Here is a 25,639-nt window from a genome sequence, read left to right as displayed (position 1 = left end):
ACTCAACACCCAAAGAACAAATAATCCAATCAAGAAATGGGCAGGAGACATGAACAGACATTTCTGCAAAGACATCTAAATGGCCAACAGACACACGAAAAAGTGCTCAACATCGCTCGGCATCAGGGAAATACAAATCAAAACCTCAATGAGATAACACCTCACACCGGTCAGAATGGCTAAAATTAACAAGTCAGGAAATGACAGATGTTGGCAGGGATGCGGAGAAAGGGGAACCCTCCTACGCTATTGGTGGGAATGCAAGCTGGTGCAGCCACTCTGGAAAACAGTATGGAGGTTCTTCAAAAAGTTGAAAATAGAGCTACCCTACAACCCAGCAATTGCACTAATGGGTATTTACCCCAAAGATACAAATGCAGTGATCCAAAGGGGGACATGCACCCCAGTGTTTATAGCAGCAATGTCCACAATAGCCAAACTATGAAAAGAGCTTAGATGTCCACCAACAGATGAATGGATAAAGAAGATGTGGTGTACATACACAATGGAATATTATACAGCCATCAGAAAAATGAAATCTTGCCATTTGCCACGATGTGGATGGAACTAGAGGGTATTATGCTAAGCGAAATAAGTCAATCAGAGAAAGACAAGTATCATATGATCTCACTGATATGAGGAATTTGAGAAACAAGACAGAGGATCATAGGGGAAGGGAGGGAAAAATGAAACAAAACGAAACCGGAGAGGGAGACAAACCATAAGAGACTCTTAATCTCAGGAAACAAACTGAGAGTTGCTTGAGTGGAGGGGGGTGGGAGGGATGGGGTGGCTGGGTGATGGACACTGGGGAGGGTAGGTACTTTGGTGAGCGCTGTGAATTGTGTAAGACTGGTGAATCACAGACCTGTACCCTTGAAACAAATAATACATTATATGTTAATAAAAAGATAAAATCTTTAAAATATTTAAAAAATAATAAAATAAAAAAGAAGGAACCAACCCAGCCAACATCTTGACTTTGGACTTCTAGCCTCCAGAGCTGTGAGAGAATAAGTCTCTTTTGTTCTAAGCCACCCAGTTTGTGGTGCTTTGTTAGGGCAGCCCTAGCAAATGAATCTGCCATTCGAAGCTGGCACGCCAAAACCTAAACCTTCAATCGATGAGAAATAATCCACCACACAGAAGACAACAGTGAAGAAACCAGCCCATCTCTGGCATGGCTCTGGGTAGAGAGAGCAGGAAATTCTCCTAAACATTTATAACTGCAAATGGGGCCTCATGCAGGTTGTATTCTGCATTCATATCACCTGTGTAGTCTGGGGAAAATTTAAAATGGTCTTTGGTTGGCAGTGCCCCAGGTAACTGGAGGAAGCAAAGAAATTCTCTCTGAAGCATTTCTTTAACTTCAGTCTAAAGTCCCAAAGGTTTCCTTCAGTTCCAAGAAAACGAGCAGCTCAGAACCAAGACAAACACTCTCTAGCCCCGCAGCTCTGTTTCCAGGTACACACCCAACTGAAAGGTGTCATGACATTATCCAAAGACATGTAGTAAATGTTCATGGCAGCACTATTTGTAATAGTCCAAAACTGGAAACCACCAAAATCTCCCTCAATAGTAGAAGGGAAAAATAAATTATGGTATATTTGCCCAATGGAATACTATACAGCAACGAGAATGAGCTAGAGCCATGCCCAACAACATTTAGGTTTGGGGTTTCCATTTCACGAAATGGTAGGCAAAAAGAAGCCAGACACGGGGCGCCTGGGTGGCTCAGTCATTAAGCGTCTGCCTTCGGCTCAGGTCATGATCCCAGGGTCCTGGGATCAAGCCCCACATCAGGCTCCCTGCTCAGCAGGGAGTCTGCTTCTCCCTCTTCCTCTGCCTGCCACTCCCTCTGCTTGTGCTCTCTCTCTCTGGCAAATAAGTAAAATCTTAAAAAAAAAAAAAAAGTACAGGGGCGCCTGGGTGGCTCAGTCAGTTAAGCATCTGCCTTCAGCTCAGGTCATGATCTCGGGGTCCTGGGATCGAGCCAAGTATGGGCTTACTACTCAGCGGGGAATCTGCTTGTCCTTCTCCCTCTGCCCCTCCCCCACTCATGCGCACGCGCGTGTGTGCACGCTCGCTCTCTCAAATAAATAAAACCGTAAAAAAAAAGTTTACTTAAGAATGAAAAAAGATAGTGGAGACAAGATACTTAAAATACCGTGTGTCAAATGGTGGAAAATACTACGGAAAGGAATGAAGCAGGGAATAGGGATAAGGAGCTGCCAAAAATTTTCAGAGTGGTTACCTAAGGCCCTTCCAAGAAGATCTAGAAGAAATTATGCAGAATACAGCTCAGAGAGATGACAAATATGGACGAGAGATTTAAAAATATGAAGAACAGAATGAGGAGTCCCACAGAGGATACAGTGAGTTTGAAGAGGAGCCATAAGAGACAAGGGGAAGAAATAATTGTCGAAGTGAAAATATCTTTTTTTTTAAAGATTTTATTTATTTATTTGACAGTGAAAGCGAGAGAGATCACAGAGGGAGAGGGAGAAGCAGACTCACCTCTGAGTGGAGAGCCCGATGTGGGACTTGATCCCAGGACCCTGGGATCATGACCTGAGCTGAAGGCAGTTGCTTCACCGACTGAGCCACCCAGGCGCCCCACGAAGTGAAAATATCTTATGATTTTCTAGAATCGTTGGAAGACACCAGTTTCAGGCTCTGGTACTGAGTGAGTCATTAGAATGATAAATAAGCAGAGATCCAGGACTGGGGTTCTCAGATATGAACGTGCGGATACAAGATGGCAATTTTCTTCTTTTACTCTTGGCTGGCACACTCCATTTTCAGCAAAACAAGGAGACAGATATAATCTGTAGACTCAAAATACACATAAGGACTGCCAAAAGCAACTACGATTGCCGTCCAGAGCTGAAGCAGGAAGGGGTGAAGTGTAACAGAGGTCACCTGCGGGGAAGCTTGGAGCAAGGCAGACAGCTGGGAGCACAGCTTGATGGGAGCAGAGTGCGGAAAGGGCCAGCAAAAATACTCTCCCAGAACGAACTCTGGGTACAGATGAGGAAATGTGAGCTGGCAAAACACAGAAAAAAAGTAGAAGCAAAACCAAAAACACCCTAGAAAGGAAGACAACATAAAAAGAAGCCCAAGGGAGATTAGACCCTGCAGACAACTCAGGGAGAGGCATAGAAATAAGGACAGAAATAAGAGAAGTGACCAAAATAAAATGGAAATAGAGAGTCACAAAGGATCAGGGAAAAGCTGATGGATAAAGAAGACCAAGGAAAATTGTTAAGCCCAAAAATGGGGCCCCTAAAGTAGAAAACCTATACCGTGGCACAGAATATTTAAAAATGCAATTTAAGAAAACCCACATGGGAAAGAGATAGTCTTTTAAACAAATGGTGCTTGAAAAATTGAACTAGTCACATGCAAATTAATTCAAAATGGATCATACAACTAAATATAAGAACTAAAACTGTAAAACTTTTTGAAGATAGGAGAAAAATATTCATGACCTTGGGTTAGGCAAAGAGATCTTAGATATGACACCATAAAAGAAAAAAAAGTTGTATTTCATCTAAATTTAAAATGTTCGCACTTCAAAGACACCATTAAGAAAATGAAAAGATGAGCCACAGACTATTTGCAAATCATGTATCTGATAAAACACTTGTATCCGGCATATATAAAGAACTCTTACCACCCCAAAATAAGAAGACAGACAACCCAATTTAAAAACTGTGAAAAAAATTATACCACCAAATAAATTATTAACAAAATAAGAGAAGATTCGAATCTACCCATGAAAGAGTACAACACGTGCCAGGGACAACTGACCCCAAAGGATCAACACTTCAACATATCCTGGTGAAGTCAGTAGACTTGCAAGATAAAGGATATTTGGGCAGCTGGACAGAAAGATCAAGAGATTTACAGAGAAAAAAATATCGGAAAGAGAGAAGGTATTGGTTATGAAACTTTAAGAAGCCACAAACTTCTAGAGCAAAACATGAGAGAATTCCTTCATATATTTGGAGTGGAAAGGACCTTTCTAATTATGACTCAAAAAGCCAGAAGCCATAAAAGTAGTTTGAGTACATTGAAAAATAAGTCTTCATGGGAAAAAAAAAACCCAAACATCATAGACAAAGATAGGAGACAAACATGGGAAATATACGTACAGCTCATATCATAAGGGCCTAATCTCCCTCAAATATGAAGTGTCCTAGAAATCAATAAGAAAATGACTAGTATCTCAAGAGAATAAAAGAGAAAATTACATAAACAGGCAATTAAAGGGAAATGCAAATGACTTTTAAACATACAAAAAGATACCAACCTCATTTATAATGAGAGAAATACAAATTAAAACTACACTGAAATACCATTTTTCACTTACCAGACTGATAAAAATCCAGAAGTTTATACCAGATTTTGAGGCTCTCAGACGTTGCTGGTGGAGTGTTGAGTGGTACAACATTTATGGAGGATTATCAGTCAGGGTACAGCCAGAAAAAGAAAAAGACCATGGTAGATATTTGACATAGAGGGGATTTAATAGAGAAAATGTGTTGAAAGGGCCAAGAGATCAAAAAAGGGAAAGTGAGGGGGCGCCTGGGTGGCTCAGTCAGTTAAGGTCCAACTGGATCTCAGCTCAGGTCTTGATCTCAGGGTCGTGAGTTCAAGCCCTGTTCTGGGTTCCATGCTGAGCCTACCTAAAATAAAAAGGTGGGGTGGGGAAGTGAGCTTCCTCAGAGATTAGTAACAGGAGGAAGAAACTACTGTTTCTAGGGGCTGGGGAACAAAAGTCAGGCAGTGGTGTGACCACAGACAGGCACACCATCAGAGCTGTGCCATCCAGGTAGCTGCACAGGATGCTGGAGCCACCAAGAAGGTGACGCCCAACCAGCAGTCGCACTGCAGGGGGGCTGCTTGGCCAAGGCTGGAACCATGGAGGAGTGGCCAGCGAAAGCTGGGGTCTCTGAAGGCATGTAGCTACTTCCAGAGATGCCTCCTGAATCGGTGGCAGAAAGGAGGGAGAAGGAGAGGCAGAGAGACCGAGTAAAGAGGTGGGGAGATAGAACAGAATGACATCTGCCCTTTAATCAGCTGGCATGGGAAGCTGGGAAATGTAGTTTGCAGGTGTTCGGCCCTGAGATATAGAATAGAGCAAGGAAGGGCAAGAATGAAGCTTGATCTAAAGCAGAGCATGCAGTCTCTCCTTGCTGGAGATGCTGAGTACAAACAAGAAAATGATCAGCACGGGGCACCTGGGTGACTCAGTCATTAAGCGTCTGCCTTCGGCTCAGGTCATGATCCCAGGGTTCTGGGATCGAGCCCTGCATGGGGCTCCCTGCTCCGCGGGGAGTCTGCTTCTCCCTCTCTCTCTGCTTTTTCCCCTGCTCCTCGTGCTCTCTGTCTCTCTAAAATAAAAATAAAATTTTTTTTAAAGGTTTTATTTATTTATTTATTTGACAAAGAGACACAGCGAGAGAGGGAACACAAGCAGGGGGAGTGAGAGAGGGAGAAGCAGGCTTCCCGTGGAGCAGGGAGCCCGATGCGGGGCTCGATCCCAGGACGCTAGAATCATGACCTGAGCTGAAGGCAGCCGCCTAACAACTGAGCCACCCAGGCGTCCCTAAAAATAAATAAAATCTTAAAAAAAAGAAACTATGGTGGAAAATAGTTTGATGGTACCTCAAAAAAGTTAAAAAGAATAACATGTGATGCAGTGATTCCACTCCTAGGCATATACCACAAATAATTAAAAACAAGGACTCAAACAGGTATGTGTACACTGATGGTCATAAGCAGCATTATTCACAATAGCCAAAAGGTGGAAACAACCCAAGTGTCCATCAACAGATGAACGGATATACAAAATATGTACATACAATGGGATATCATTCAGCCATAAAAAGGAATGTAGTTCTGACACATGCTGTCAGATGGATGAACCTTGAAAACATTATGCTAAGTAAAATAAGCCAGACACAAAGGACACATATTACATGAATCCACATATATGAGGTACAGGCAAATTCAGAGAGACAAAAAGTAGAATAGAGGATTCCAGGGGACAAGGGAATTTATTGCCTAATGGGTAGAGTTTCTGTTTGGGATGATGAAATCACTCTAGAAATAGAGGTGATAGTTATACAACATGGTGAATGTACTTAATTCCACGAACTGTACATTTAGAAATGGCTAAAATGGTATATTTTATGTTATGTCTATTTTGCCACAATAAAAAAATTTTAAAGATACTATGAACAATTTTATGCTGAAAATGTGAAAACTTCAATGAAATTTATAAATTCCTAGATGAGTTAAACCTACCAAAATTGACTTAAAAAAATAAATAGAAAAGCTGACTAATTAAAATAAATCCATATTTAAATCACTGCATTAAAAAACCCACCAGGCTTACATTTAGAGGTGAGCCCTATCAAACTTTCAAGGAATGGATGATTACAGTCTTACCCAAATACTCACAGCAAGTAAAAAGAGGAAATGGTCCTCAATTTCATGAGGCTAGCATAACTTTGATATTAAAACCAAATGAGGACATTATAAGAAAGAAAATTAGATTTATCTTATTCATATAGATGCAAAAATCCTAAACAAAATATTGGCAAACCAACTCTAGAATGTATAACAAAGGTGAAAATCCAATTATACTATTATAATTGCACTTTATATTATATGTAACAATTATATGTGAATATGTGTAATATATTATCATATGTGAAGTGATTATAATATTAACTCAAGGTAGACTATGACAGGTTAAAGATCAATATTTCAATCCCTTGAGCAACCACTACAACTAATTCACAGACGTAGAGCCATAGAGGAGGCAGACTGCAATACTAAAAACAAAATGAAACAAATAAAAAAACACTGGATTAGAACAAAAGAAGACAGGAAAATTCCAGCAGGCTTTTTGTAGAAACTATTGAGTGGATGCTAAAATTCACATGAAAATGGAAAGGAACCAGAATAGCCAGAAATTGTATTATTTTGTTAAAGAACAACAAAATTGGAGGACTTACACTACCTGATTTCAAGACTTGCTTTAGAGCTATAGTAATCAAGATGGTGTGATATTGGCATTAAAGATAGACAAACAGATCAATGGAACAGAATAGAGATTCTAGGGGCGCCTGGGTGGCTCAGGTGGTTAAGCGTCTAACTGGACTTTGGCTCAGGGTGGTGAGATCGAGCCCCACACTGGGCTCTGTCCTCAGCACAGAGTCGGCCTGTCCCTCTCCCTCTGCTCCTCCCCCCCTTAAATAAATAAGTAAATAAAATCTTTTAAAAAAAGAAATTCTAGAAAGAGACCCACAATATATGGTTAATCAATTTTCAATAAAAGTATCAAAGCAATTCTAAGTGGGAATGAAGTCTTTTCAGCAAATGGTGCTGAATTAATTATCTTTATAGAAGAAAGAATCTGACCCTTCCCTCATACCATATATAAAAATCAAGTCAGATTAGATCATAAACCTAAACAAAGAAGCTAAAATTATAAAGTTTGGGGCGCTTGGCTGGCTTAGAGGAGCATGAGACTCTTGGTCTTAGGCTCGTGAGTTTGAACCCCACGTTGGGTGTGGAGATTACTTAAAAATAAATAAACTTTAAAAATATTTTAGGGGTGCCTGGGTGGCTCAGTTGTTAAGTGTCTGCCTTCGGCTCAGGTCATGATCCAAGGGTCCTGGGATCGGAGCCCCTCACTGGGCTCCTTGCTCGGCAGGGAGCCTGCTTCTCCCTCTCCTGCTCCCCCTGCTTGTGTCTCTCTCTCTGTGTGTGTCAAATAAATAAATAAAATCTTTTAAAAAACTTTTTTAAATTATAAAGCTTGTGGGGCGCCTGGGTGGCTCAGATGGTTAAGCGTCTGCCTTCAGCTCAGGCCATGATCCCAGCGTCCTGGGATCGAGCCCCCCCATCGGGCTCCCTGCTCAGCAGAAAGCCTGCTTCTCCCTCTCCTACTCCCCCAGCTTGTGTTCCCTCTCTCTCTGTCTCTCTCTATGTCAAATAAATAAAATTTAATAAATAAATAAATAAATAAAATAAATTATAAAGCTTGTAGAATGAAACACAGGAGAGTATCTTTATGATCTTGGGGTAGACAATATTTCTTGGACCAAATAATGTACTACTATAAAAGAAAAGATAATCAACAAATTTGATTTCATCAAAATTAGAATTAATTTTTAAGTAAGCTCTACACCCAATATGGGACTCAAACTCACAACCCCAAGATCAAGAGTTGCATGCTCTTGTGACTGAGCCAGCCAGGTGCCCCTCAAAATTAGAATTTATTTCCTTCATCAAAATTAGAAACTTTTGATCTTCAAAAGACACTGTTTGGAAATTGAAAAGTCAAGCCACAGAGTGGAAAATATTAGCAAAACAGATTTGACAAAGGATTGTATCCAAAATGTAAAAGAACTGGAATGCTACGTAAAAAGATAAACAACTCATTGAAAGACTGGCAAAAACTTGAGCAGTGCCTTCACTATAGAAATATATATGAGCATGAAAAGACGCTCAGGATCACTACTGATTAGAGAAATGGAAATTAAAATTACAATTATGGACAATGTCATACCCACTAGAATGACTCAAATGAAAAAGACCAACAATACCAAAGTTGGCAAGGATGTGGGGCAAGTACAAATCTCAAACACTGCTGTGCAGGTGTAAAATGGTACAAATGCTTTGGAAGATTGTTAGCTGTTTCCTTTAAAACCCAAATTTCGGGGCGCCTAGTTGGCTCAATCGGTTAAGCGTCTGCCTTCAGCTCAGGTCATGATCCCAGGGTCCTGGGATCAAGCCCCAGTCGGGCTCTCTGCTCAGTGGGAGTGTGTTTCTCCCTCTCCCTGCTGCTCCCCCTGCTTGTACTCTTGCTCTCTGTGTCAAATAAACAAATAAAATCTTTAAAATAAATAAATAAAACCTAAATTCCACTCTGAGGTATGTACTCAAGAGAAATGCAAGCACCTGTCCATAGAGAGACTTGTACAAGAAGGTTCACAGCAGCTTTATTCATAATACTCCAAAAGTTGAATCAGTCTAAATGTCCATGAACAGAAGGATGGGTAAATAAACTGTCATATCCACATGATGAAGTACTATCAGAAATAAAGAGGAACAAAACACTTATCCATGAAACAACATGGGTGAATTCCTAAAACACTCTGCTGAGCCAAACAACCTGTAGAAAAAGAAAGAATCATATGTCTGATTTCATTTACATGAAGTTGTAGGAAAAGCAAAACAAATCTATAGTGATAGACAACACAACAATGACTGACCTGGGGGTTGGGGAGACTGACTGAAAGGGGGCAAATGGCAGCTTTCTGGGGTGATGGAACTTTCTTCCCATGGTGGTTACATGGGTGTATTTGCCATAATTCATCAAACTGTACACTTAAAATATGTGCATTTTATTGTTTGCAAAAAGACCTTAATAAAAAAAAAATAAAAAGTTGTCATTAAGATGAAGATGAAAAGCCCCAAACTTAGGGAAGGTATTTACGATACACCCATCTAACAAAAGATCATTCCCAGAAAAATAATATACAAGCCAGTAAGCAAAAGACAGCCAAATAGGGGCACCTGGGTGGCTCAGTCATTAAGTGACTGCCTTCTGCTTAGGTCATGATCCCAGGTCCTGGGATTGAGCCCCGCACTGGGCTCCCTGCTCTGCGGGAAGCCTGCTTCTCTCTCTCCCACTCCCCCTGCTTGGGTTCCCTCTCTGTCAAATAAATAAATAAATAAATAAATCTTTAAAAAAAAAAAAAAAAGACAGCCAAATAGAATGATGGATAAAATATATTGATAGGCTTTTTTTTTTAAGATTTTATTTATTTATTTGAGAGAGAGAGAATGAGAGAGAGAGCACATGAGAAGGGGGAGGGTCAGAGGGAAAAGCAGACTCCCCACTGAGCAGGGAGCCCGATGTGGGACTCCATCCTGGAACTCGATCCTGGGACTCCAGGATCATTACCTGAGCTGAAGGCAGTCGCTTTACCAACTGAGCCACCCAGGCGCCCCATATTGATAGGCTTTTTACAGATGAGAAAAAAAAAAGTTTGTAAACATACGAAAAGATGCCCAACCTCCATTTGTAATCAGGAAAATACATATCAAGATCTCATAAGATACCATCTTACATCCACCATTGGCAAAAATTAAAAGGCTGGGCAACATCAAGAACTGGCGAGAAGGAAGAGAAAAAGAAATTCTCATATCGAGCTGATGAGAGTGTAATTTGGTATAATTTCTTTTGCTTTGAATTCCTCTTTCACTTCAGGGTATATAATTTGGAAGAAGTCTTGCACTTGAGACCAGGAGACATGAACAAGAATGTTTATAACACAATTATTATAATAGGAAAAAAAGATAAGTCCCAAGTGTCTCAATATACCACATAATTGGTGCTATAATCATACAGTAGAATATATACAGAAGTGAAAATGAACTTCAGCTACACATACCAACATAAAAAAAAACTAATATTGAGGAAAAGATGGAAAACAGATGAATACAGACTGAAAAGTTCCATTTGTATAAAATGCAAAATATAGTATGCTGTTTAGGGTTGCATACATTGATGGTAAAAATTGAAAAGTAAAGGAAGGGAGTAATTACCATGAGGGTCAGGATTGTGGTTATTTCTTGAGTAAATGGGTCTGGGAAGAACATACAGGGAACTTTTAAGATGCTGACAATTTTCTATCTTTTAAGCTGGGTGGTGAGTTCTGGGGTATTCATTTTATTCATCTTTAAACTGTATATATATTTAATATATTTTTTGTGTATATTTCATAATTTAAAAACAAGTAGAACGTTAGGCTAAGTGAAAGAAGCCAGACACCAAGGACCACATATTGTGAATCTAAGTGTATGATAAAATATCCAGAATAGGAAACTCCATAGAGACAGAAAGTAGATTAATGGTTGCCTGAGGCTGGGGATGCAGGGGAGAAATAGAGAGTGATTGCAAGTGGGTACAGGGTTTCTTTTTGGAGTGATAAAAATGTTCTAGAATTGACCGTGGTGATGGTTGCCCAATTCTGTGAATACACTAAAAACTACTGAATTACATACTTTACAAGAATGAGTTGTATGGTGTATGAATTCTATTTCAATAAAGAGCTGTTCTTAAAAATCCAGGGGAGTGGGATGCACGGAAAGGCTCTCAAGGGGCAATGAAATTAGGAAGCTGTTGAAGAGGAAGTTGAGAGCAGTGGTTCTCAAACTCTAGCATGCATCTAAATCTCCTGGTGGCCTTGTGAAAACACAGATTGCGGGCCACCATCCCCAGGTTTTCTGATTCTGTAAGGACTGAGCTGGGGCCAAGAATCTGCATTTTTTTAAGAGAGAGAGCACACATGAGCAGGGGAGGGGTGGGGAGAAGGGGCAGAGGGAGAGGGAGAGAGAGAATTTTAAGCAGGCTCCCTGCTCAGCACAGAGCCCGATGCTGGACTCCATCTCACGACCCTGAGACCATGACCTGAGCCGAAATCAAGAGTCCGATGCTTGGGGTGCCTGGGTGGCTCAGTTGGTTGGGCGATTGCCTTCGGCTCGGGTCATGATCTCAGGGTCCTGGGATCGAACCCCGCATCAGGCTCCCTGCTCGGCGGGAGGCCTGCTTCTCCCTCTCCCACTCCCCCTGCTTGTGTTCCCTCTCTCGCTGTCTCTCTGTCAAATAAATAAAATCTTAAAAAAAAAAAAAAAAAAAAGAGTCCGATGCTTAACCAACTGAGCCACCCAGATGCCCCTCAAATCTGCATTTTGAAAGGTTCCCAGGTGATGGTGATGCCCGGCCCAGGGACTGCACTTTGAGAACTGCTACTCTATACAACCTGGTATAGGTGTTTAATAAGTATATATTGGATGAATGGATGAATGGATGGATGGGAGGTTGGTTGAGTGTTTGGGTCAGTGGATGGGTAGGAGTTGAATGGATGAAAGGTGGATGGGTAGATTAATGGATGGATAGCAGGTGGGCACATGAGTACCAGCAGATGGCTGAATGGATGGATCAGGGATGGTTCAGAGGAGTAGGGAAGAAGATGGGGCTGGGGAAGTTGTAGTGTGGAATGTAGCATAGAGGAGAACTTGGAGTGAACGCCTACTTTCAACTCTTGTTGTGGGCTCACCACCCACTAACTGTGCAATGTTTGGCAGGTGACTTCACCTCCCTGAAGCTCATTTTCCTCATGTGAGACATGTGGGTTAACAATGCCTATGAATTTCCATGAGCTAATACCCTTAAAAGGGCCAAGCGCAGAGCCTGGCATGCAGTGGATGCTCCCTACTCTTGGGTTGTATCTGACTATTACCATCATATATCACTGGGCTGTACTGTGTGGTTGAGACGAGAGGCTTGTAATTCAGGTCCATCTTGTTTCCGTAGTGGCCAATGCTGACCTCGAATTGGATCAGGTCCTTAAAGCTGGGCATCATGGTACAGGAAAGGAAGATGACACACAGCCCATACTTCTGGCGGTGATGATGCCTCTAAAACAATAACCCCCCACATCCTCAGTACATAAGCCAAGGGATAAACAAGGCTCTAGAGACAGACAGGGAGCCAAAGATGAGGTGCCCTATTTCTTTCAAAAGCCATCTTTGCTTCTCTTCAGGGTGAGCTGGACCATCTTTGAACCTGTGCCCCCTCAAAGTCCTGCCTTGACTCCTGCTCAAGGGTAATTCCTCCCAGGACCTCTATCACCTGGTCCCCTCCTCCTAGCCACCTGGGGTTCCTTTCCTTCCTGAAAGGGAGGCTTCTCCCTCCAAGGCCCTGAGGGTCAGGCTGGGCTCTGACTTGGGCCACCTTATCCCTCTCCTTTTTGCCTCAACGCCCTCCCCTGATGAGATCTGGTGTGGGCAGGGGTGTGGTGAAGGTGGCACACGCACACACATCTGCTCTGGGCCCTTCTCCAGCCGCCTCCTCCCACCATGCCTCCCATCTGCTGAAGGTCCTCCATCTACCACGTCAGCCGATCTCATTTCTGTGGCCAACCCCTGCCCTCCTCTTGTGCTCTCCCAGTCTGTTCACTAGCTCAGGTCTGCCCTGTCATAAAAAATAACCCTCCTTCTCCCCTCTGAGCCTCTGTTGAGCCCCCATCTGATCTTGTCTCCTTCCACTTTCCAGCCAAGTTTCTGTGCACTTGCCTCTATGCACAGTCTGCAACTTCTCCCTTGCACCTGTGCCGCCTGGCAACTCTCCCCTTGCGGGGCTGCCTCCGTGGTTCTCTTTGCAGACTCTTCCCCAGTCTCTTCTGCAAGCCCCTCCTCCTCCTCCACCTGCCTTAGGCCGTGGCATCCTTTTACCCACCTACTCCTCCCAGGCATTTCCTTCACAACCCTATGTTCAGATCCTGGTGTGCTGATGACACACCATCTGTCTACAGCCTTCAGGACTGATTTTCACGGACGTCTCACCAGCATATGTCAAAGGTGGGATTCGTTGTCTCCCTCCCCCAGACCTGCTCCTCCTTCAGGGAGCATGGATGCCACCCTGACCACCTTGCCACCTGAGGCAGGAAAGGGGAATCAGCTTAGGGGAGTTAGCCTCACTTCTTATGTCTTTTTGGTCTTTGGTTCTGATCAGTCTGTTTCCAAAGGGTCTCTCTTGGGAACCTGCTCCCTCCTCTCTGGTTCTCCTTCCCATGGCTGTATTCCCATTTTTAAAAATAAGTGGATGGCTGTTCTTAACACTGTTCCCCCGGCCCCTTCCTGCAGCAGTGGTGTTCCCCTGACTATAGGAAGAAATATAAACTCCTTAGAAGATCATTTCTCAGGCGCCTGGGTGGTTCAGTTGGTTAAGCGACTGCCTTCGGCTCAGGTCATGATCCTGGAGTCCCGGGATCGAGTCCCACATCGGGCTCCCTGCTCAGCAGGGAGTCTGCTTCTCCCTCAACCCTCTTCCCCCTCGTGCTCTCTATCTCTCATTCTCTCTCTAATAAAAAAATAAAAAATCTTTAAAAAAAAGATCATTTCTCCTTAACTAGATTGCACATTTCTTAAACAGAAGCTTTATCTTGTATTTACTGGGTCCCTGACCACCCGGGATTTGGCACAGCATGAAGCCCTCACACGGGCTTAGTAAAGACTCAGGCAGATTGACCAAACATCCTCAGGCACCCAGGAGCTCATTCAGCTTGCGGCCGGGTGGGCAGAGGGGCTCTTTCTTCGTGGGTTACCTGTTTCCTGTAGTTACCTCTATACTGGTCACTTCAGAGGAGAGATCCTTCCTCTTAAAGTCTTGATGGGAGGAGACGTGGGTGAGTAACTCCAGGAAGACTCGGCCTCGATAAGTTAAACCATCCTTAAGAGGGTCGGGAATATTCTAGGGTAACAGGAAGGAAAATGGCGAGAAAAGGAATGAGAGGAAAAAAGCAGATAAATCTCCCTTGACGCCTCTGCAGCAAAGACCGAGTTGTCTAGTGACTTCCTGCCTAGGGCTGACCACCATCCCGGGGCGGAATTACAGACACCCAAGACATGGCTGTGCCCAGAAACCTCTGGGCCCTGACCCCTCTTCCATACCCCGAGGCCCATTCCTCCTCTTCATGCATTCCACTCACTAGTCAACCCCAAGTTCCTGTTCCCCGCAAACGCTTCCTGCTCGTAGAGCGGGCTCTGATAACTACTGTGTTTGCGCTCCCAGTCTGGCCAATCAGGGCATGCCCCGCCTCCTTGGCAAGAGTGATTGGCCCAACGGAAGTATACATGACATAAGGCAGCCAATTAGAATGCTCCTCTGGCCTTCCCTATTAGAGGCTCCGATGGCCACTTGTTCGCAGAGAGGCCTGACTGCGGTAGGAAAGAAAGCAGACCAGGCTGAAGAGCAGCAGAGCTGAGAGATGGAGTAAATGAGAGAGCCTCTTGATGGCATGGAGGTCCCGGTGCCTGCAACTCAGTCCTCACTCAGAGTTCTTCCCAGCCCAGTTCCCATCTTTTAAGCCAATTGGAGTTGGCTTCCAGGCCTTTATCAATCAGTCTTTAACAGCCCAGTGCTTTCTACATTTACCTATGCTGTTTTTTGTCTCCATGTCCTTTCCACCTGCTGAAAATCTTACCCGGCGTTTCATCTCAGTGTTCCTTCCTCAGTGAACGCCCAGAGCTCTCCGTTTCTTTCTCATGCCACAACACACGTCCCATATACACATAGCCGTTTACACGCTGGTTACTTGTCCTGTACTAGCGTGGTGGACAGAAACCAGGGTCGGGCCCTCCCCCGGCACTTCCCAGGCCCCAGGGCCTTTCATACGGTTGGTATTACCTCCACTGTTCCCTAGAGCTGTCATGAGAAGCTTACAGTGCCTTCTTCTTGGATCCTGAAAGGGGCCTTTTTACCCCCACGAAGAGTCAGGAAGCTGGGGCCAAAACAGGGTAGGAAGCCAGAGTACGTTCCTGCAAGAAAAGAGGGTGAGGGGGGCAGGGCCGGGTGGTAGAGGGGCAGAAGGCAGGGGCCAGGGGGGATGGCTTGCCTTCTATTTCTGCTCCGGTGGATGAGATCTGGTTGAGGAACAGGCTGACGGTCCCAATCTCATCCTGGCAACTGTTCTTGGGGCTGGAAAGAAACACATTCTGCAGGCTGAGCTGCTGGCCCAGCTCTGATTATCTCCTCCCCGGCTTCTTTTTCAGCCTCCACCCCTGGCTCACCAGTCCAAGACTCTGAACTTGATGTAGCTGGAGAGGCAGGGCAGCTGCAAGGGGAAAGCGAGAGCCACGGTGGGTGCATGCCCGGAAGGTCTGGTCCTCACAGAGACTGAGTGCAGCTGGGTCTGGGTCCAAGGCCTGGCTCAGTCACCAGTAAGCCACGGCCACCACAGCCAAGATGGATTTACCATGGGAGCATATAGACCTGTGGCTGTGGGCCTCCCCACTTGCATGGGTCCCTTGCAAAGGCCTGGGAGAGGCCTACGACTGTGTCCCCTGGTTGCTTTGTATTCTTATTCTTAAAATGGCCCCCTAATTGCATGAGCTTCAGGACTGAGACCTGAGTCCACCCTGACCATGGGCTCAATGATTGCAGTCCTCACACAACCCTTCACTGTCACCAACCGTCTCACACAGAGGTTGTGGCTTAAAATGTCTTCTTCATGGTTAGTGGTTAACTTTTATTTTAATTTTATTTATTTTTAGATTTATTTATTTATTTGTCAGAGACAGAGCACAAGCAGAGGGAGTGGCAGGCAGAGGGAGAAGCAGGTCTCCCACTGGGCAAGGAGGAACCAGACGTGGAACTCGATCCCAGGACCCCAGGATCATGACCCTAGCCAAAGGCAGACACCTAACCGCCTGAGCCATCCAGGCATCCCAGAGGTTAACTTTTAACAGTAGGACATCTATCCCCTCCAGAGTAAATAATAGTAGCTGCTGTTGTGGGAAGGCTTTCCGTTGTCCCCTGGCTGTGCTGAATGATCTACATGGATCACCTGAGTGACTCCTCCCAACAACCCCATAAGCCGGGTGCTGTTATTCCCATTTCTAGACAGGAAAACCGAGGCACCGAGAAACTGAGTTCCTCAAGTTCCCTTTAAAAGCTCTCTTTAGAGTTCCTAATGACTCTGCCACAACCCAGGGAGGGGTGTGATTGTCCCTATTTACAGATGGGGAATGAGGCCCAGAGAGGTAAAGGGACTTGTTCAGGGTCCCACAGTCAGGGGTGCAGTCACGACTGGAACCCAAGCTTCTGGTTCTTATCTCCACTCTGCCACAGGGTCCCCTCAATTATGAAAACAAAAACCAATCTGTGTGTAAAACAGAGCTGCTGGGGTTGAGGCCTGAGTGGGACGCAAATCCTCCCAGTTGGGGCCCCTTCTCTCACAGCACTTCCTGAGGCATGGCTGAGAGTCCCTCCCATTCTCCATTCTACTCGTCCATTCTCCCCTTGCCAAGGAGCTGGGGGCCAGGGCAGAGTAGGGAAAGGGCTTTCCAGTTAAGCAAGTGGTTAAGAAGAAAGGAGGAAAGACCCCCCTAGAAGTGGGGAGACGGGCACTGGAAGGCATCCAGATCTTCCAATATTACAAATCCTCCACATTCACATTCATGGCTGAACCATCTTTTCATCCACCTTGTTGAGAATTCTCTTCCCCTTTCCCAGTTCCTTGTCTTGATTGCCCTCCTGTCCTGGGGCCCTTGGATTGTAAGCTGGCATACACCCATTTTCAGCAGAGCTTCCCCTGCAGCCTGCCTTGTGGGGGCCCTGACTGGCTGGCCTCAGATGCTACTGTCTCTGTAGTCACCGTACCATTCAGAGTGAGGGTCACATCTGCCTGCTGCATTTCCACAGGGCTAGTGACTATCAGGCTTGCATCCAAATGGCTCCAGCCCAGGAGACTGTGTTATGTGGGAAATGGGTGAGGGCCCAAGGGGTGTTTGGACATCTTTAAATGTTGGAAGGCCTCTTTCAGGGATGAAGTAGGGCCCAGCCTGTGCCACTGGTTTCTGAGCCTAAAGGCAGCTGAACATGAGGGAGGACTTTCGAGGCTCTGAGCATCCACAGAGCATCTGAGGATCCTGGCCATGAGCCTCATCACAGCCAGAGACAGGTGGGAGGGATCAAAGATGGAGGATAAACTAGGCTCCCTTTAAAAATCTCTTCCTAGGGCACCTGGGTGGCTCAGTCGGTTGAGTGTCTGCCTTTGGCTCGGGTCATAATCCCAGGGTCCTGGGATCGAGCCCCGCATCGGGCTTCCTGCTCAGCGGGAAGCCTGCTTCTCCCTCTCCCTCTGTTTCCTGGGTTGTGCTCTCACTCTCTCTCTGTCAAATAAATAAATAAAATCTTTTAAAAAAATAATTAAAAAAATAAAATCTCTTCATACTTTAAGAGTCTATAAAATTACTCAGGAAGGTAGGGATTATGAAGAATGGGTTAAAGATGATGCCTCACCAGGAGGCAGACTAGGGAAGCTTCTAGCAAGGAAGAGGGTCCCAGGAGAGTAGAGAGGAGTTCACGAGCTGATTTTACGTCACACAAATTTAAGGTATAAGGAAAGCGAAACACCCTCTGGGTAGCCAAATAGAAGCCACACAAAGTTCTACACACTCATACTTAATGACAGTGCTCAAGCTATCTCTCAGAATTTCCTACTCTTTTTCTACACACAGTTCTCAGAAGCCTGGCATGGAGTCAAAAGGCAATCAAGGCTCTCTCAGGGCTTTAAGAGGACTGGCATCCACACTCATGATAGGTGACTGAGAAGGACTAAAAAGCTCTAAAAACCAGACTACAGAATCCCACAAAGAAGAGCATCTTGGAGCCGTTTAGTGTAGGAACAAATAGCCCATACTCCATGTAGCCCATATACTATGTTCCCACAATACCTCTAGGCCATTAACAAAGAGCTATAATTATCTTCAGGGCACTTCGCCTAGAAGATAAGAAAATGCGTAATACAATTTAGATTTAAATGATTTTTTGGTTTTGTTTTGTAATGTAGGTGAAAGGACATGTTTAAGTTTTTGGGAAAGTTCAGTTGTATGGCCCGCTCATTTTTTAATACTGGACAAATAAAGTAAGTTTTCTGAAATCTGTCCTGGGCTTCCTCGTGTTCCCTATCAGGCAGATCTCACCCCCACTCCCCGCTGCCCCCCACTGTCCCTACCCAATGCTTCTTGGCCCCTACCTTCCATCCACACCCCTAGACACTCAAACTTGCCTTCCGTTTGTGGGCCAGGGGGAGGAGGGTGGTCAAGATGGAACAGCGCGGGGTGCCTGGGTGGCTCAGTCGGTTAAGCATCCGACTCTTGATTCAGCTCAAGTCATGATCTCAGGGTCGTGAGATCAAGCCCTGCATCAGGCTCCAGGCTCTGGGCTCCACACTCAGTGTGGGATTCTCTCTCTCCCTCTCTCTCTGCCCCTCTCCCTGCTCTCTCTCTCTCAAAAAAAAAAAAAAAAAAAAAAAAAAAGGATGGAACAGCAATACCTGAATCTGGAAGGTCAGGATCTGGTTCCATATTGGGTTCTCGGTCTGGGTCAGCACATTTGTCTTGAGCTAGGAACATTCCAGAGCAGTGTTGGTGCCAGCCTGCCCCCTGCTCCCTCCACTGACCTCACCTTCCAGCCCAGCCCACAGATGGACGCTGTCTCTGGCACAGGGCTGACCATGGGAATGGTCTAAAGACTGACAACTTCTCTTCAGCTACAACTTCAGTCCTTTGTATATCTGCCCAGATCCAGATTCCCTATTTGTTTTTAAATCATCTTTCAATTGACTTTGTTCTTAAATAGTCCTAGGGTTATTAACTTTATTTTTTTTATTTTTTTTTTTTTTTAAAGATTTTATTTATTTATTTGACAGAGAGAGAGAGAGACAGACACAGCGAGAAAGGGAACACAAGCAGGGGGAGTGGGAGAGGGAGAAGCAGGCTTCCCATTGAGCAGGGAGCCCGATGCGGGGCTCGATCCCAGGACCCTGGGATCATGACCTGAGCCGAAGGCAGACGCTTAACGACTGAGCCACCCAGGCGCTCCTATTAACTTTAGTATATGAGTGCATACACATAGATTTTGTTAGATAAACTCTATGATCCCAACAGAAAAGTGAGCAAAAAACATGTCGGCTATGGCAGTACACAATGGCATACCCCTTTCCAAAGCATCGCTTGACTTCGTTTTTAAACCTGGCTCTATTCTAAGCAATCATGTCAGTGAAATCGAGGGTTGGTTGGACTGGTTAAACTTTTTAATACATACTAGAAAACCATAGAGATATTAAAATTTTTGAAAATTGTGTGCCACCTACCACCCAAGAGCATCTCACCTAGACCTGGAGCACCCAAACCACCTTCAGTGTGGTGGTTTTAAAATATGTCCACAAATCCTTTGGTACAGCTTCCTTTGAAAGGTAGACACTAATCTCCCTCCCTTTATGTGTGGGTTGGATTTAATGATGCTTCTAATAGGTAGAATATGGTGGAAACAATGGTTTATGAGTTCTGAGACAAACCCACTTAACTTTAACCCAGCATTCCCCAAATTTGAACATGGGATCCTTTTTTTTTTTGCACAGAACATCCATCAGCACACTTTGGAAAATGCTACTCTCTATTCATGGAGGATCATGGAATGTCAGCAACTCTCTTGCCCAGAACCTTCAATTTCTAGATGAAGAATCCCAGGCCCGAAGAAAGTGATTGTTTCAGCATTGTTTGTTTGCAGGCATGTTGTTTCATTCACTCATTCGTACCCTTCGTATACATTAGGCTTTCAGTGGGCACCTGCTCTCCAAGCAGGGCTCTGTGCGTGGCTCTGGGAGACAGGGTGACTGGCCACAGCCTCCACCTTCACAGACTTCCTGGTCCAGTGGGGCCATGGCCCACTGATGGGGGAATTGACATCCGAATCCGGGGGTCCTGCCCACCAACTCCAGCCTTCCCCACACACTATCTAGGTGACAATTTCTCGAACCCTCAGACCCTTTCTACTCTTACCTTTTCCCCAATTAGCTCCACCTCCAACATAGGACTCACTAAGTGCTGTTTCTCTGTGAACAAGAAGTTACAAGATTTCTGAGACAGCAGCATTTTTTTTTAAGGGGAGGACATGTAGAGGTGAGATGACAGAATGACTGTCACACCCCTCTGCCATCATCTGGTGTGGTGCCCCCCCCCACCCAGGCAGACCTCCCCCATCTCCACGCTATGTGTCATGGCCCATAATGGCAGCGGGGGTGGGCGCTGGCATAGGGAACCGGGAGTCTGCATCCAGACATCAAAGACAGGTCAGGGGCATGTGACCCATTTTAAAGAGTATCTACGGGGTCTTCATGAAACAAATCTTGGTGGGTTTCAGTCTCGTCCTCTCCCCTGCACACCCTGAATCTTAGGTTCGCATCAAAATGGAACAGGGAAGCCCCATGAGAATCCAGGGTGCCACTGTGTAGGGAACCTCAGGGTCACTCCCCCCCCATCCTGACTCTTACTGAGATGAAGGTCCTCTGCGCAGTAGATGAAGAACTGTAAGTAGGCCATGTTGATCGGGACCACCGTTGACTTGAAGATCTGAGTAGTGGGGTCATCAGCCCCATAGGGCAGCTTTTGATCTACCTGCAGAGACCAGAGACCCGACAAGGTAGAGTCATAGGATGGTCATGGCCATGGCCACCAGATTTGGCTTCTCGGCCTTCCACTTGGTAGCAGGGAGGGATGGACAACCCTCAAGTGACACAGCAGGCAAATAAAAGCATGTGAAGATCAGTGGCCACTCTGAGGGCCAGGGGCACCCTATGAAAGCAGCCACAGTAAGAAATGTTGTTGGGGTGTCGGGGGCAACCTCACCGGAGCCTGGTCTCCCACACCGAGGACACAGATGGTGACTTTCAGGTAGCCTCTCACACCACTGCTGGGTTCATTCGGCTGGCAGAGGCCTAACCATTTCCTCATGAGTGTGTGACCTGAAGGGGCAGAGGGCCCATGGGAGACTGGCCTCTAGTCTCCATCCTTCTTCCCTGAAACCAGTCTTAGTTTCTGTGGGAGAGGGGTGTGGAAATGGGTTTCATAGGGCACCTGGGTGGCTCAGTTGGGTAAGCGACTGCCTTCGGCTCAGGTCATGATCCTGGAGTCCCAGGATCGAGTCCCGCATCGGGCTCCCTGCTCAGCAGGGAGTCTGCTTCTCCCTCTAACTCTGCCCCATCTTGGGCTCTCTCTCTCTCTCTCAAATAAATAAATAAATAAATAAATCTTAAAAAAAAAAAAAAGAAATGGGTCTCATATATTCTGGTTCCCCTACAGTAGCAGAGGAAAATGGGAGTCACTCCTACCAGTAAGCAAAGCTAATACACTCCGCAGGCTGTCAGCCATTGCCTTTAGGAAAGAAAGAACCCTCTTCCCCATCCTGGGAACTCACAGTTGTTGTTACTCTCCTGGTCTGAGAGAGGCAAGCATTTTACCCAACCCTAAGCTCCAACCTTAACCTGCTATGTATGTTATGGCCAGATCGTATGTTATGCTTACAGTGGAAAGCTCTACTCAAATGCTAGTTTCTGAATACTGGCCTCAAAAAATAGAAATTCAAACCAAGGCTGCAATAAAAGTTTAGCATTTGACCCAAAGGGATGCCTTGAGTTTTGAAGAGAAAGATGTTATCATTATAAATATTATCAAATACAGAAAATAATTCATACCCTCTAATAGTCTCCCCTCGTGTGCTGAACATACAGGGATTTTGAAATATGTGGACAACTGGCCTGCTTTTTCTCAGAAAGCACACTCATTTGCAACAACTGATACCTACCTGGAGAATGGTAGATAAACCCAATATCTGTCTGAAAAGACAAGAGTAGAGTAAGGATTAGTTGGGGCCTCTGGCCAAGATGAGCAATATCAACAAACAATAGTAATGTACAGACAGTATTAGCCACCAATGCTTGAGAATTTGCCCTGCTCTAACTCCTTTACTCTTTACAACAGCCTACACATGGTTATTTATCACCTCCACTCTGCAGAGGAGGAGACTCTGTGAGAGAAGTGCCTAAAGTCTTACAACTAGTAAGTGAGGAGGTCTGGATTGAGAGGATTCTCAGCCACCGCACAGCACTACCTAGCCAACACAGCGTTGACTCTTCCTTGGGTTGGGAAGGATGTCTCCCATCCTGGGGAAGAGGCTGGTCAAGCGAGAGGCTTTCCCTTTCCCTTGGGAGAAGATTTCTGCCTGAGGCCTGAGGGATATGGTACAGGACTGAAGGTGGCATGTGGCAAGGCACTGTGGTATATTCAGGTCACCCTTGTATTCCACATCTGAAGGTTCCACAGAGCAGTCCCCAGATTCTGCATGTTAGGCCTGTTTTAAAACTCAGTCACCCCTTTGGGTTAGGTAGGCCAAGATTTCTTAGCTACAACAACAAAAGCACAATCTATAAAAGAACAGTTTGATGAAGTGGACTCCAGTGAAATGTAAAACTTCTGTTCTTTGAAAGACACTCAAGAAAATTGAAAGACCAATCATATACTGGGAGAAAATATTTCCAAGTCATATATCTGATAAAAGGACTTGTATCCTGAATATATAAGAAAATCTCAAAAACTGAGTAGTAAGAAAATGACCCAGTGAAAATGAGTAAAAGATTTGAAGATTTGTTTATTTAGAGAGAGAGAGCGAGTAGGGGGAAGGGCAGAGGGAGAGAATCTATCAAGGAGACTCCCGGCTGAGCAAGGAGCTGGATGCGGCGCTCGATCCCACACCCATGAGATCATGACCTGGGTCAAAAGAGTCAGACACTTAACGGACTGAGCCACCCAGGCGTCCCAAATGAGCAAAAGATTTGAACAGACACAACCCTGAGATCATGACCTGAGCTGAAATCAACAGTCTGGCGCTCAACAGACTGAGCCACCCAGGCACCCTTCATGTCTATAACTTATTTAACAGTTCATATCACTGGTCACTGTCTGGAAATTGTGCAGTGGTCTTTGTCGAAAGTACAACATTTTTTACCTCCTGCCACCTAACCTCTCAGGAATCTCTCAATCTCTAAGCCTATGCTGCCTTTTTTAAAAAAAATCTTTTATTCATTTATTTGAGAGAGAGAGAGAGTGCACAGAGGGAGAGGGAGAAGCAGACTCCCCACTGAGCAGAGTGTTCCATGTGGGGCTTGATCCCAGGACTCCGAGATCATGACCTGAGCCGGAGGCAGACGCTTAACCCACTGAGCCACCCAGGTGCCCTGCCTATGCTGCTTCTTTAAGGGACAAGTCATGACTCTTCATGTGCGTATTACAAGTTGTGAGAAAGAAACCTTACTTTGATTTGTCCTAAATGTGCCTTTCCCAAGGTGGAAGCCTTTATCCAGGGGTTGCCAGATTTGGCAAATAAAAATACAGATGCCCACTTAAGTTAGAATTGCAGATAAATGAGGACTTCATTTTTAGTATATGTATGTCCCCTGCAATATTTCACGAGGAGCCATGCAATATTTGAGGCATCCTTGTATTTAAAAAGTATCTGTTGTTTAAGCTTCAAATGTAAGAGAGCATTCTGTATTTAATCTGGCAACCCTACCTTTTCCCAATCTTCCTGGATTTAGAGAATCTTTTTTAGCCCTTCATGACTGTGTCAGCTTTCCTCATCTCTCAGCCTGTGTCTTTCCAAAGCAAACATTTTTATTCTATTCTCATAGGCAGCAATTTTCTCTGTGTTTCTCTGCCTTTTTGGATCTTCTGCTTCCATTTCCTGGAGGCAGAGATCTGAAGTGTGTCCATAGTATTATAAGTTCGGGGAATTCAACATGGCACATAAATGGTACACACTTTCATCCTTACAATGACTCTGATTTGAGTATATCATTATTCCCATTGTACAGATAAGGAAGTAGAGGTTCTGAATAACTTGTTTAAGTCAACCCAGTTGGTAGGTAGATCCAAATCTGGATATTTCTGCATGAAAATTCAAGTTTTTGCCGCTAAGCTCGGGCATGGAGCCCACAGTAGGTCTCTGTTTCACCAAACCTCCTCCTTCATCCAGGGCTCACTTGGAATCTCCCGATCTCTGAGTTGAATCTCAACAGCGTGGAATTCATCACCTGCAGAAAGATCTCAGTTATTCACATCCCCCATTTCTCCCACCCCCATGGGAGGAACTGTAAGGGCACATTAGGGATTCTCCAGGATCTACTCAATACTTCCTAGTGGCCCGCGCTACCACATAGGTTTTCTCATTTAATTCTCAGAGGTACCCTATGAGATTCAGAATTTTAGTTCCATTTTACTGATGAGGAGGTTGATCAGACAGTTCAATTCATTTGATGAACCCAAAGGTCAGCCCAAAGCAAAGTGTTGCACTCAACTTTCTCCATGGCATGCTGTCCTGATCGTTTCCCATGTGCCTGTGTTCCCAAGAACATGTACACTCTTCAAGGGGGAGGCCTTGTTCTCCTTAGCCCTGTGCTGGGCATATAGGAGGTACCAGATAAACATGTTCATTGCTGTTACCGGGCTCCCTCTGGTTGGGGAATGGAATGTCTCATGTTGAGGGCACATGTGAGGGGTCCTTTGGTGGCATGAGAATCCTGGCACATGAGAAGGGGCTGTTTTCTTCAACTCAGGGCCTAACAGTTGGCATTCCATAAGATTTGCTAAATGAATGAAAGGGGAGTCTGGGTTGCCAGAGTGTGATAAAGGCAGTGGAGGATATGCCTTGGGGTCAGAAGGACCATCTGAAGTGACTAGCTATAAGGGAGGGGTGAGGGGCTGAAGTCTTTCCCAGAATTGAGGTGGGACAAGAAAGTGGGCCCATCTTGTTTGGCTCCTCACCTGGATTAAGATGGTCTCATCAAATAACTTAGCAGGCATCTCATAAAAATTCTGGAAGAAGATCTGAAGCAGAGAGAATGGGGGTAGGTGTTGGATGATATTCCTTCCACCACTTCACCCAGGGACTCAGTAAGCCTGAAGGCTCAGAATAGCATGCTTCTTCCCCAGCTCTTGCCCATTTCATACTCATGCTCCTCCTCCAGAAACAGAGGCTTGTCTGGCTCCTGGAGGGTGTTCTGCCAGGGTAAAGGGCAGGGGCAGGGGATCCCAGGAGCATCTGTCAAGAGTGGCCCAAGGCCCAGCTAGCTGCCCTGGGATGGAGTCCCGAGCCTCTGCCTCCTTCTAGAGGGCCCTGTCAATCCACTGCATCCCCAGCCCCTGCTGC

General features: G+C 45.1%; 1 protein-coding gene across 6 annotated transcripts in view; it reads right to left on the bottom strand.

The window, feature by feature from the left end:
• FER1L5 (fer-1 like family member 5) overlaps positions 1–25,639 on the bottom strand; it is a 55,001-nt gene that overhangs the window by 20,223 nt on the left and 9,139 nt on the right. For 3 of the 6 annotated variants that reach the window (XR_003524749.2, XM_027622778.2, XM_027622781.2), the window contains exons 8-19: positions 25,255–25,317; positions 24,474–24,524; positions 22,241–22,271; positions 21,286–21,401; positions 20,931–21,054; positions 20,440–20,492; positions 18,933–19,001; positions 15,664–15,707; positions 15,489–15,571; positions 15,317–15,411; positions 14,216–14,344; positions 12,333–12,510 (exon numbers count right to left, since the gene is read on the bottom strand). Coding sequence is in view for 5 of the 6 variants with exons in the window: in XM_027622778.2 (XP_027478579.2) it covers positions 12,333–12,510; positions 14,216–14,344; positions 15,317–15,411; positions 15,489–15,571; positions 15,664–15,707; positions 18,933–19,001; positions 20,440–20,492; positions 20,931–21,054; positions 21,286–21,401; positions 22,241–22,271; positions 24,474–24,524; positions 25,255–25,317 (1,036 nt within the window). In the remaining variant the exon portion in view is untranslated. Of the gene's footprint in view, positions 1–12,332; positions 12,511–14,215; positions 14,345–15,316; positions 15,412–15,488; positions 15,589–15,663; positions 15,708–18,932; positions 19,002–20,439; positions 20,493–20,930; positions 21,055–21,285; positions 21,402–22,240; positions 22,272–24,473; positions 24,525–25,254; positions 25,318–25,639 lie in introns of those variants that run through there. The other 3 variants (XM_027622779.2, XM_027622780.2, XM_027622782.2) reach the window with 3 other exon arrangements.

This window comes from Zalophus californianus, chromosome 8 (genome assembly GCF_009762305.2).
Source record: "Zalophus californianus isolate mZalCal1 chromosome 8, mZalCal1.pri.v2, whole genome shotgun sequence".
NCBI lineage: Eukaryota > Metazoa > Chordata > Mammalia > Carnivora > Otariidae > Zalophus > Zalophus californianus.
Note: the sequence above shows the minus strand (reverse complement) of the source record. Positions and strands in the feature narration are given on the sequence as shown.